At 45.8% G+C, this 13,085-nt stretch overlaps 3 protein-coding genes across 3 annotated transcripts in view; 1 reads left to right on the top strand and 2 right to left on the bottom strand.

The window, feature by feature from the left end:
- Positions 1-386: 386 nt before the first annotated feature.
- Positions 387-2,471, bottom strand: LOC133116310 (sodium/myo-inositol cotransporter-like). Its single transcript, XM_061225749.1, has one exon. It carries the CDS (start codon positions 2,469-2,471, stop codon positions 387-389), a length of 2,085 nt encoding a protein of 694 aa, XP_061081733.1.
- A 3,995-nt stretch (positions 2,472-6,466) lies between these two features.
- Positions 6,467-11,048, top strand: LOC133116964 (ATP synthase subunit O, mitochondrial-like). Its single transcript, XM_061227001.1, has 7 exons — positions 6,467-6,572; positions 7,179-7,229; positions 7,711-7,821; positions 8,179-8,308; positions 9,514-9,626; positions 10,075-10,161; positions 10,821-11,048. Exons 1-7 carry the CDS (start codon positions 6,546-6,548, stop codon positions 10,929-10,931), a joined length of 630 nt encoding a protein of 209 aa, XP_061082985.1. The 5' UTR covers positions 6,467-6,545; the 3' UTR covers positions 10,932-11,048.
- Positions 11,049-12,157: 1,109 nt separating this feature from the next.
- Positions 12,158-13,085, bottom strand: part of LOC133116366 (intersectin-1-like) — a 55,625-nt gene continuing 54,697 nt past the window's right edge. Inside the window, exon 41 of the mRNA XM_061225834.1 lies at positions 12,158-13,085. This exon is cut by the window's right edge and continues 3,544 nt beyond it. The gene's annotated coding sequence lies outside the window, so the exon portion shown is untranslated.

Here is a 13,085-nt window from a genome sequence, read left to right as displayed (position 1 = left end):
CGATTGAATCTTTTACCATCTTATAACGTCTTTATTTTATACACTAAATTACACACCGTGGTATCGATAAGAGTATCTATAAATACCGGCACCGATAAGGAGTATTGGTATTGGTATCGGTATCAATAAAATCCTAACGATACACATCCCTAGTGGTGGCCCCCAGAACCAAGTTTCAGGACCAGTGGAAAAAAGGGCTTTAATGATTTCTCAGCCGCTGGTGTGTCTCCTCCAAAGTTACTGCACTATAACGATTGGATGGACAAAGTGTAACGATGGGGTTCCCCCCAAAAACATTAAATATTAACCATCCCAAAATAAGCAGCAGCAAATCATTGCAAATGTGTCTACACTATAAAGTCACCAGGGCCTGTCTAGCCAGGCCTCTACAGAGAGAAAAGGACAAACATGAAGGCCCCCAAGCAGCACACCATCAGCAGACCCAGGTTTAAGACCAGTCTGGTTTTGGGAGGCTCATGGAGCATCTCCAGAACCAGCCTCCTGTCCTCCTCCTCTTGTGAGGTGTTCGGTGGGGTTTCTGTGGGCAGAGCAACCCTGGAAGCCTCCTTGTAGCCGCAGAACCACTCCACGGCCTTCAGACACGTCCCCCTCTCCCTCTCTGGGCCACTGTCGTCGCCACGGCAATGCAGGTGGGCGTGGCCGTTCCCTTCGCGTTCCGAGGGGACCGGGCTCTCTGTGGGAGGGGCCAGCAGGGCGACTGGGGTCGGCCCAGCACCGGTGCTGTTGGAGTGGCCGGCACTTTTGCAGCTCAGCACGTGAAGCTCCGCCTCCCGGTCTCTGATTGGCTGTCGGCCCCGACGGGGCAGCCCCCACAGGGTGGTGTTGCGCACCTGCTCCTCGGTGGGGGGCGGGGTGCACAGACTGACCAGTACCGCCACCAGCCCTGACAGAAAGAAGAGCCCGGCCCCCACGTACATGTAGTGCACCTCCCTGATGACAGCGGGCCGGTCGTCAGGGCGATCGCAGGGGGGCTCCTGGTAAACAAAGGCCAGGACCAGGCGGATTAACCCCAGCGCCAAACCTACCGTGCCCCCCCAGAAGGCCCCCGTCTCGTTGCAGCGCTTCCACAACACGCCCAGCAGGAAGATGGTGGTGACGGGAGGGGTGAGGTAACCGGCCACCTCCTGGATGTACATGTACATCTGCCCCCCCTGCATCTCCATGACAACCGGCACCCACGCCACACTGAGCACCACCATCACCAGCACGAACAGCCGGCCCACCACCATCAGCTCCCGGGGCGAGGAGGCCTTGCGCAGCGTCTTGTACACGTCCAGCGTGAAGATGGTGCTGGCGCTGTTAAAGACGGAGTCCAGGCCGCTCATGAGGGCGGCGATCATCACCGCCATCATGAGGCCGCGAAGCCCCGCGGGCATCACGCCCATCACCAGCCACGGGTACGCCATGTTGGAGCAGCCGGCGCGGCTCCCGCACACGTGCAGGCAGTGCTCCGGCCCGATGCAGGCCAGCCGGTCCGCGAACAGGATGCGCGAGACCATCCCCGGGATGACGATGAGGAACATGGGCAGCACCTTCAGGAAGCCCGCCATCAGGGTCGAGCCCTTGGCGTGGGCGATGTTTTTGGCCGCGAGCACGCGCTGGACGATGACCTGTTCGGCGCACCAGTACCACATGGAGGCCGGGGTCTGGCCCAAGAGGAACCCGGGCCAGGGGAGGTCCCTGTCCAGAGGGCCACGCAGCATCTTCAGCGCCTGCGCTTTGGGCTGGATGCGGCAGGAGTTGGTGTAGGTGAAGTTTCCGGAAGCCAGGATGGCGGTGACGTTGGGCGTGGCCAGCATGTACTCGGTCCACACCGCCCCCAGACCCCCCACCTTGGCCAGGCTGATGCCGGTCAGAGTCAGAGCGCCCGCGATCATCAGCAGCGCCTGGAACGCGTCGGTGTAGATGACCGCAGCCAGGCCGCCGGTGACCGTGAGCAGCGCTGTCATGGCGATGAGCAGGATGATGGACAGGTACAGGTTCCAGCCTAGGGACTCCTGTATGAAGAGCGCTCCTGAGTACAGGGTCACTGAGAGCTTGGTGAAGATGTAGAGCAGGAAGGAGAGACAGGCTATGTACATCTTGAGCCGGTTACCGCCATAGCGCTTGGACAGGTAGTCGGGCATGGTGTACACGCCAGAGTTGATGTACACGGGGATGAAGACCCAGCCCAACAGCTGTAGGACCAGCATTGCGTTGACCTCGAAGGCCCCCACCGCAATGCCACTCGCTGCTCCAGAGCCCGCCTGGCCAATGAAATGCTCGCTGCCGATGTTGCTGACGAACAGAGACGCGCCGACCAACACCCAGTTCATGGAGCGGCCGGCCAGGAAGTACCCACTCACCGTGCTCCTATTGGCCTTCCACATGGCAAATAAGCCAACGGACAAGACGAGCACAAAGTAAAGTATCACAACAATGACGTCCAAGGCTTCCAGCGAAGGGCCCATTCTCACAATCAAATGTGGATGAAATGTGTCAGAAAAAAAAATGTCTTCTACGGTTTGAAGCCAACCGAATGCGCTTTGTCCTTTGCTTGCTTTCGGGAGGAAACGGTAGTGTCCAGTTTGGTCAAATTACATTTTTGGTGAGGACAGTCATGTGCTCTGAAGACACACAGGGGGTATTGTGTGGAGTTGGTGGTGGGTCTAGTAATGCCTAGACAGCTTTCCTGCAAGACTGCAAAGACAAACAGAAAGGTGTCATTAGATGCACAGCTGACAGGGGTAAGATACAAGACTGCAAACCTTCAGTAGCATAAAGGGGGACAGAAAATTCCACTGTTAAATTATGAAATTAAACACAACTGCTGCTGTTACTCATTTTATTGACTGTAAGCAGATGCTACTGCACAGGGAAGAGGTTCATGGGAACACTATTGCATGTTTCTAAATAACCTATTCATCATCCTTCATGTTGATGGGGAAAAACAGCTATTCTTTCACAAAAATAAACGGTTGTGGTAAAATATCTTATTTAAAAAAAAACCCAAAAAAGAGAAATACCAAACCAAATGTTTAGCCTCCAACATTTGAGAAAAAACTACAAAATGAGTGCCCTCTGAGATGCCATTAACCGATGCTCTCTGACTGCAGTCTCATCCCATTGGCCAGAAATGAACATGTAAACAACCCCTGCAGCTGTCTTAATAAGAATTCATATTCTTATTGCAATATAAGTGCAATCCATATTCTTCTTAGACAGTGTTAATACTTTATCCCTGTACCCAGCAGAAAATGATCAACAGCAAAGTTTAACTTGAGGAGGGCAATCGTGTGCGCATGCAAGCTGTTTTAAAAAAATATATAAAATGCCAGGACTCAAATTATGGCAGTATGCCTGCAACATGGATGTTAATACTATTACATACTTGTACAATATCCACCAAAGACAGTGCCATGAAACATACAACATCTACTTTGAAAACCATTTAATCAAACATACAATATCCATTTAAAAAGCTGTAACAAAGCATGCATCTATTGCAATACGATAATCAAACATACAATATCTAAGCTGATACAAATGCTGTAATCGAACATACGATATCCACAAAATATTGCACTCAAACATGCAAAAGCCAATGGGAATATCACAGAAATCAGGCCCAGTATTATAATTAATTTGCAGCAGGAAGACAGACTTCACTTTAGAAATGTAATGGATTATAAAATATACCTCAATGACCAAAACATGAATAAGGAGTAGGCCTATTTTCATGCTAACGCATGCGGTCAGATTCAAAAGGTCAGCTTGCTGCCTACCAGTGAGACATGGGACGCCAAAACAGACACAACTGTATTCACCATTCAGACAACCAACCAGTTTTCCAGCACACAGTGACCAACTCTTCACTAGAGCCAAATTTACATCGTTGTGTTTTTCAGATGTGCCACAAGCTGGGATAGGGTTGCCCCCATGGCCTTTGAGTCTTAAGCACAGTCCTCTAATCCAAACAATCCCAAATTAGATTTTTGGAAAATCTGATGCTGCCTACAAAGAGAAAAGAAGATGGACTTGTATTATTTACAAGTAGAACAATTTGCAAAGTAGGCTGGGCCCAAAATTGCAATGAATTGCCCTCAGTGGCATCCTATCAAGCTAACTGAAATGTATTTATTTCAACTTTTTTAAACCAAATGACACTACACCAGCCATTGTAAAGATGGCAGGTCATGATAAACTTCTGCCTAAAATATATTTCATTGCATACAGTAAATTACTAACCGACACTCATTCATACTAGTTTTGTCAACTTCGGCGGGTAACTGGCATCTCACACTCAATAATGAATATTTTAGCTAATGAACGTTGTTACAAATGTTTAGGATTGCCAAAAGAAGAAGAAGGAGAAAAAAGCCAGACAAGATTAAAATGGAATAGGCTTTAAATCTGTAAGTTCTCATTCGATCAGAAGCGTCATCAAAATTATGTCTTGCAGATAGCTACACAAACTAGTTGCACGAAACTATTCCCTCGCTCGTTTTGCATGCCACTTAATAGCATCAGCCACCGCATTAGCTGACAACAGAAATATTCGCACGTACCCATTCGTATACATATTGCAGCAACATAACATAATTTACGTTAGCAGCGCATGTAATCAACAGGTAACAGGTAATTCCGTTCAATATATTTAACATATGTGTTAACATAATTGTCTCGCTAACTTACCAGTAGCCTACTGTTACACAGTAACATTGACTTTAGAGTACATAACTGTATTTTTTGCCCATTGCCATGCCTGACCGCCGGCTCACACAATGCACAATCCACCTTGCGTTCTCAACCACTTTTTATGCATGTTTTTTTTTTTTCGTGTATTATTTATTAGAGCTTTAACCATGTAAACCGCCGTGCTTGCGCACTTATTGGTGACAGAAAACCAGAGTTTCTAATTTCGAACTTAAAAGTTAAATATTAAAATGTCTAACAAGCTTGTTAAATATAACAATGTCTCGCAAATATTACATCAATAGTTTGTCTGCTCAGGACAAAACCTCATATTTAGGCTAAGTAAACTCACTTCCCTCCTGTCAGTGGGTGTGTGAGCCAACTATATGGCCAAAGTTTCAATGGTAATAAGCTATCCACTCAGTGATCGCTTTATTAGGTACACACCGTTAAAGCTTTATTTTACAGCCCGTTAATGACCTAAAACCTACCAACTAGGTAAATAGCCTACCAGGTACTAATTATTAGGTAACTATTTTGAATTAAGTACTCTGAAACTGGATGTAAAACGTAGGCTATTTGCATGGAACTTACATATGGTAGGCTACTTACTGACTTTTTTCACAGTACTTACCACTGAAATTAAAGTACCAAAGCACATAATAAAGTAGCAAGGTTGGTTGGCACATGGGTTGATTGGGTTTTCAATAATTTCCTGTCACCTCCTAGCAGTTCCTTTAAGCCCCCTTTGAGAACCACTGGTATTTATGAGTAAATAATTATTTAAAAACTGATTGAGTTTTTGTTCGTACTAATTTCAAGAAATGATCAAGCTATAGGCACACATCTTAGGTTAGTTATTGGTAAGAAAGTGACGAATTAAATTTTCCAAACGAATGATTAAGCTATAACGTCAGGTAGGCTATACTTGGCTCACAAAAAAATTAATTGAAGAACAAACAAAAACAAGACACACAATGTACTATGCATATTCAAATATTTTTAAATATATATGAAATAAATATTAATAAAACACGAAATGTGATAAATAAATTTAAAAAACAACAATCAATAAAAAGCCTTTCTAAAATATGTGTTACTGATTCAGCTAGTCTGACCTTCTCCAGCAAGTACATCTAAGGTAGCTGGGCATGGTTTGTTCCATTCTAACTTCAGGACGGGAATAGTCATATGCTATGCTAGAGTATGTGATATTCCATTATAACTTCAGGACGGGAATAGTCATATGCTATGCGAGAGTACGTGATATTCCATTCTAACTTCAGGACACGAACAGTCATATGCTATGCGAGAGTGTGTGATATTCCATTCCATCCGAGAGTGTGTGAAGGTCATGCACATGGTTACCTCCTGGCATCCACCTGTAGTTATTTATAATTTTCCTGAGATCTATTGATGAATAGATTGTATTGATTTGTCATATAATGTTTCATTCTATGCAGACTTATTCTGAAAACATCAGATGAGGAAAGGTTCTGATTCGTTTTTCTCTTGATTTGAAGGAGAACTACAAATTAAAATGAAGACAATGACATGGCAAACCAGAATTTCTCTAATAATAATCTACAAATTACTCTCTGCATTATAGCGATAATGACTTCAACTTTAAAAATTATAAGTAGCATCAAAAACATCCTACATTGCAATCCTGGTATACTTTACTTCTGCTCAAGATTTAGGCTGAAGTAGATCAGCTGGCCATTAAATCCTAGAAACCAACCGCATGTTCACTGAACCCAATTCGCCGTGAAACTACAATACCCAGTCTTCCGGAAGTTTTGATTCGTTAAATCCGGTCTTGCAGCTCTGTGACCTACACTTAGGAGAAAATGGCAGCGGCTAGACTGGGGCTGCAGGTATGTAATTCGAAAATAAAATCTTTGTAATGCTGGAATTCTTTCTTATGTGATATCCATAAGACATCACATTTACTCAAACAGTAGTAGCTAGCTTGTTGTCTTAATTTACTGCTGTACTCAGTGCATAACATAATTGACGTTAGCAACATTGCTAGCTAGGCCTTGAGTTTCACATGAATCTGGGGTTGGACTTCACTTGCATAACTAGCTAGCTATAGTCATATTACTTAAAATATGTCTTATTTAGTTTGATCAATTTCTGACGACAGTTTCGTAGTTTATTAATGCCTTGCTGCATGCATCTGCATGCTGGCTAAACGACAGGTTTGCTCAAGCACATTCTATGAATGGACAACTAACGTTAGCTACATCACGAATGTATCACCAGCTAATGTCTGAGCGAACGATTAAAGTCATATCCGTCGGTCTAGATTCCAACTTCATAGATTAGCCATCTTTGTAGTTATGATGTCATGAGAACTGTTGCCGTACTGTTTTTCTTGCTACACCATGACAACGTTACATTCATGTCATGGTGGCATGACTTTACTATGGTTAAGTTAGCTAAGTGTCCTTGGTAGCATGAGTTGTTTGTCTCCGTAGGTGCGTCGGTTAAGCACCTCCGCAAGTAGACCAGCGGCAAAACTTATCAAGGTAAGAAAAATAATGCTTAATAATAATGAATAAATCAAGATTTGTTGGGCTATTCGGGCAGCCTATACATTAATTGTAAATTTATTTAGTAGCTATACAGATGGGTAAGCAACTCAATGTCAGCTTGTCGTTTACCTTAACCATTTTGCTGAAAGCATAAGGGAGATAACGTTACTTGATCCAGCTTTGAGTTAGCTAGGAATTTCACGCTAATAAGCTAGCCCACTGTGGTTACTATCAATTTGGAAACTACTGAAACGAAATAATGAGGATCATCTGCAACGTTGCTGCAATGTTTTTCAAATTGAATTTTAAATGTATGTGACCTGCTGTGGTTTGGTTTTTGTTAACTATCTTAAATCGTATTCCCTTTTGTGTTTGATGTGAATGAAATATTGGCTGTGTGAAAATGAACTGAAATCCCCAGTGAATGAATAGAGGACTGCGCTCAGACTAAGGGCTGCCTCGCCTCCCTCTTCAGCCTCCTATCCAGGTATATGGCGTGGAGGGCCGCTACGCCACAGCGCTGTTCTCAGCAGCCAGCAAACAGAAGAATCTGGACCAGGTGGAGAAGGAGCTGACCCGTGTGTCTGTGAGTCTTGTCAAACACGGAAGCTCTCAACACAGATACTGCTGTTTCAAGCACGAAAAAAAAAGAGACTGCAGTTTCTACCATTCCACACGTCACTGTTTGGGATCCGCTGATCTATATATCCAGCTGATACAGTCATGTGCAGCACATGGCATCTGCTTGATATTAAAAGGGGCACACTGGTCAAAATGGATTTAGCAACTGGAATATTCCCTCTTGTGCTTGAACATGATGCTTTTAGTGCAAAGTTTGCAGGTCGATCCTGTCTATACAGTGGATGAAATGCATTTTAGTTGGTAAGTGGCTAATATGAGCTGGGCTAATGTGCTAATGCGGACGTTGTGCCCCTCCTCCCAGAGCTTGATTGCGGACCCGAAGCTCTCCAGCATCGTGATGAACCCTCACGTGAAGCGCTCCCTGAAGCAGAAGACCTTCAGCGATGCCCTGACCAGGGAGAAGCTCTCCCCCATCACCATCAACCTCATCAGTGAGTCAGTGTGCCCTGTTGAGCCTTACTGCAGCCCTTTTGAGTATAAATGAGCAGGGATGTGCACTCGTGTGTTCAGAGAGGATGAGTGAATGTGTGTTCAGACGGATTCCCCCCGCGGGCCCAACTGGCCTCCTAATCACTCCATCTACACTTAAGTTTTGCGCATTCACAAGAGTCGCCATCTTGTACGAAGGCTATCCCAGAACTGAGTGAGCCAAATATCAGGGAGAGGTAGTAGCTGTTTGTCCCTCAATAATGAGACAATTAGCTAAAGTGCTGGCTTAAAAGCGATCGGTCACCTAGCAGGTATTGTGGTGCTCAATGCCTTTTCCAGAGTAATGCATGGCAAGGCTAATCGGGTGTCATCCCTTTTCGAAAGACTATTATCATGGTCATTGCGCTCTTGTTGGCAAACGAGTGGTCTCAAATTTGGTTGATTATAATGCAGATGTGGTGGTTCAAAGTAGCTCACTGTGCCCTACTGTTCTTTTAAATGGTGGTTATTTATATTTGTATAAATTAAGATAATTCTTTGTAAATTCTGATCTGCAAAGCCCAATTTGTCGGAGCAGTTTAAAAGTGCGTTACACACACCTGCTCCCTTTCACCTTGATGCTTGCCTGCTCTTAGGAGGTGTATTGAGGTGGGGGTGAGTACAGGCATTGAGGCAGGGGAAGTGGGGATGAGTGCAGGCGTTGAGGCGGGGGGAGTGGGGATGAGTGCAGGCGTTGAGGCAGGGGAAGTGGGGATGAGTGCAGGCGTTGAGGCAGGGGAAGTGGGGATGAGTGCAGGCGTTGAGGCAGGGGAAGTGGGGATGAGTGCAGGCATTGAGGCAGGGGAAGTGGGGATGAGTGCAGGCGTTGAGGCGGGGGAAGTGGGGATGAGTGCAGGCGTTGAGGCGGGGGAAGTGGGGATGAGTGCAGGCGTTGAGGCAGGGGAAGTGGGGATGAGTGCAGGCGTTGAGGCAGGGGAAGTGGGGATGAGTGCAGGCGTTGAGGCAGGGGAAGTGGGGATGAGTGCAGGCGTTGAGGCAGGGGAAGTGGGGATGAGTGCAGGCGTTGAGGCAGGGGAAGTGGGGATGAGTGCAGGCGTTGAGGCAGGGGAAGTGGGGATGAGTACAGGCGTTGAGGCGGGGGGTGAGTACATGGGGGCAGTGGGGCAGTGAGTGGTGCTGGGCTCAGTGTAACCTGCTTGTTCTTCAGACGTTCTGGCTGAGAACGGTCGCCTGAAGCTGACCGCTGATGTCATCTCCGCCTTCGGCCTGATGATGAGTGCTCACCGCGGGGAGGTCACCTGTACCGTCACCACTGCTCAGGTAGCGCACAGCCACACCCATAGACACGCACGCACACACACACACACACACACACACACACACACACACACATACCCACACACATACCCACACACATACCCACACCAACACACACACACGCACACACACACACACACACACACACCCACACCCACACACACCCACACACACCCACACACACACACCAACACACACCAACACACACCAACACACACACACACACACACACACACACAGCCACACACAGCCACACACACAGCCACACCAACACACACACACACACACACACACACACACACACACCCACACCAACAGCCACACACACACACACACACACACACAGCCACACACACACACACACAGCCACACACACACACACACACACACACACAGAGCCACACCCACATCCATAGACACGCGCATGTGAACTGTGTGTGTGTGCCTACAGCCCCTGGATGAGGCCAACCTGGCGGACCTGAAGACTGCTCTGGACGGCTTCCTACAGAAGGGAGAGACGCTGAAGCTGGAGACAAAGGTGGGAAAGTAGAGACAAAACCACAAGTGTGCAAACCAGGTTCACCCCAAATCGGGCTGGGTGATGACAATGGCATTGCATATTGAGGATATTGTGATGGGAGCTGGATATCATGACTTAGATGATGCTTTCCAAGTTTGCTTCCACATTGCAGGTGCAACACCTTGAAAGAGCAGAGTCTTGCACAGCAGAATACACAATGGAGAGCCAAAATGCATTCCTTTGCAATCACCTGTTCAAGCTAAACACACTTCAGCTAGAGTAGGCAACATTGGCGCCTATTGTCTGATGGACAGTTGATGACTAACCCTAATCCACGGGCACCTAAATTCAGTTAAATTTCATTTGGACAGTTTTACATATGAACATGAACCTACAGCATCACATTTTTGGAAATATTTTTTTCTATACAATTAAAGAAAGGAATGATGTCTCTCGTAGGATAGTAAAAGTATAAACCCGTTCGGTGCGAGTCCTGGCTTCACACAGTGCTGAATACTCTCATCTGTAGGTAAATGAGCCTCAACGGTCAGTCTGCTCATCAAACACTTACGTTCTAGTTATGTCTTCAGAATACTGGTAGATGAGCTACGTTTCCCTGTATCAGGCAGTCTGTTCCTGTGTTTGTGATCCCTATACGCCATGTTCTCTCCCTCCAGTCTGACCCCTCTATCCTGGGTGGGATGATCGTCAGCATTGGGGACAAGTATGTGGATATGTCCACCAAGAACAAGATCCAGAAGCTCACCAAGATTATCAGAGATACATAAGTCCTGTGGACTCCTCTGGACGAGTGGGGTATTCCTGTTTCTAGCAGCCTAGCTTCCTAACAGTGTCATTACACTGCCTTCCTTTTTGTCTTCATAATAAATATTCTGTAACATACAGTCTGTGGTTGTGGCCTATACTATGTCTTATACCATTCAGCCTGAGGACATTTGTGTGACACATGTTCCTTCACAGAAACTGATTGTAGTTCAGGGTGCCACTGACTTGGTCGGGCGACAATAGAACGTTCACAAACATTCTGCGATGTCATTCAAGCAACACTTGTCGCTGGACTGTAAAATGGCTGGTATTCGAATATTTAGTTTACTGCTGTTTTCTATTGTCTTTCTGAATGCTTGCACAAATAATGCAACACCAATTGTTCCTCTTTTCGCACATAATGAAAAAAAGTGGGTTATCTGTGGGAAGCCGAAAGGCTAACCCTCCTCTCCAAGCCCTTGAAGCTGCAGTAGTTTCAATTCACATTTAAATTCATTACCGTGCTGTTTATTTTTCTTTGCATTCAAACCTTACTTACCTTAAAGGTACTGGACAAAACCGATTTTACAACTTTATGTAGCGTGATCGAACAATGTAATTTAGGCAAGCGGCTGGGTAATGGCTTGTGTACCTGCAAGATTTGAAATTGTGATTTATAAAGAGAAAATTGTGTGCGGGCGAACGGACGGTTTTCACATTTCCCTCGCTATGTCGTTTATAAGGGAGTCGAAGGTGCTATAAAAACGCTGTGAAAGTATCAATCACACAATACCTATGAAGAAAATGTGCATTTAAAGAGCCGTTTGGACTTACTTTAATTTGTGAAATCACAACGACACGCTCATCTGTCCGCCTTCAGTCCAGGCCACCTTGCAGCTTGAAGAAAAGCACTTTTTCTAACTTTGTGCGAAGATCTAGATAACCTTTTAATATGGAACCTTGGAGAATTTTTTAAACGATATCCCAGATTCATAGTTCATGATTCGATGCAATGCCGAGAATTAGCTTACAGGCATACGATTTATGTCGGTATTGCTGCACTTAATGTGTAATGAATCTGGAATATATGAATGTTTCATTTTTTGAACTAAATTGCGGAAAAAATGAACTTTTCCACGATATTCAATTTTTTTTATGCACCTGTATACAATGCAGAAACTGCTAACAGGCAAAGCCTTCGTTCGCTCATTAGCTCACTCGTTTGTAGTCAGTGTCCACAGGAGTCAGGTTAAAGAAAAGGTGGTTTTAATGAGGCTGTTACATCTCACCATACTGCACATCCAGGCTGACATGGTCTTCAGTACTAGGGACCCAACACATGGATTTACAACTTCATAAAAAATAACCGCATGCTCTGGTGGGTGTTGAGGGTGGGGGTAGGAAATAAAACCCAGGGGAATTACTGTAAGAGCTACTGTACAAATTACAAATAATACAAATTAACCGGCATACCCCCAAGTGTGTGATTAGGAAAATAATACCCGCCCCGCCCCCCGGTCAACCAGCCAAAGCACATCTAGCTTTTCCTTGGCCGATTTGAGTTTTTATCTTTAACATTTAAGACAATATACTGATATACAATTATCATGGTCATAATGAATTATTCTTCGTTTTGCTTTAATAAATTATTCGAACAATTACATTGCAATTGATAAGCTAGAACGTCCTAGACTGAAAAATAAAGGATTGCTTATTCGGTTGGAATAGAGAAAGTGCACTACGGAGGGAGGGAGGGAAGGAGGGAGGGAGAAGAGGAGGAGTACACACACATCTGCTCCACCGGTCCTCTTATGGACATACACTTAAACATGGAGCACTCGCGCAAAGCAAGCGCACCAAAAACGCACTCACCCACACACACACACACACACACACACACACACTCATACACACTACAGACACACAAAGATACTGACAGTTACTTCCAGGCTCCGCAAAAGCTGTCCGTAGTCGGTATCAATACGCCCTCCTGTATGCCCTGCCCTGCTGGGAAACGGAGTGGAGTCACCGCCCTGCACCCCCAACCCCGCCTCCGCCCGACCCTCACACCCTGCACCCCCGAAACTATAAAACACATGCAGCTGGTTGGGTCGTCACCTGGTCCAGACAGGACAGCACTGGCTCTAGAGCTCTGTCCAGTCGTTCAGAATCACTTG

The sequence above is a fragment of the Conger conger genome, chromosome 17 (genome assembly GCF_963514075.1).
Source record: "Conger conger chromosome 17, fConCon1.1, whole genome shotgun sequence".
Classification (NCBI taxonomy): Eukaryota; Metazoa; Chordata; class Actinopteri; order Anguilliformes; family Congridae; genus Conger; species Conger conger.
This window is presented reverse-complemented; position numbering and strand designations above follow the sequence as displayed.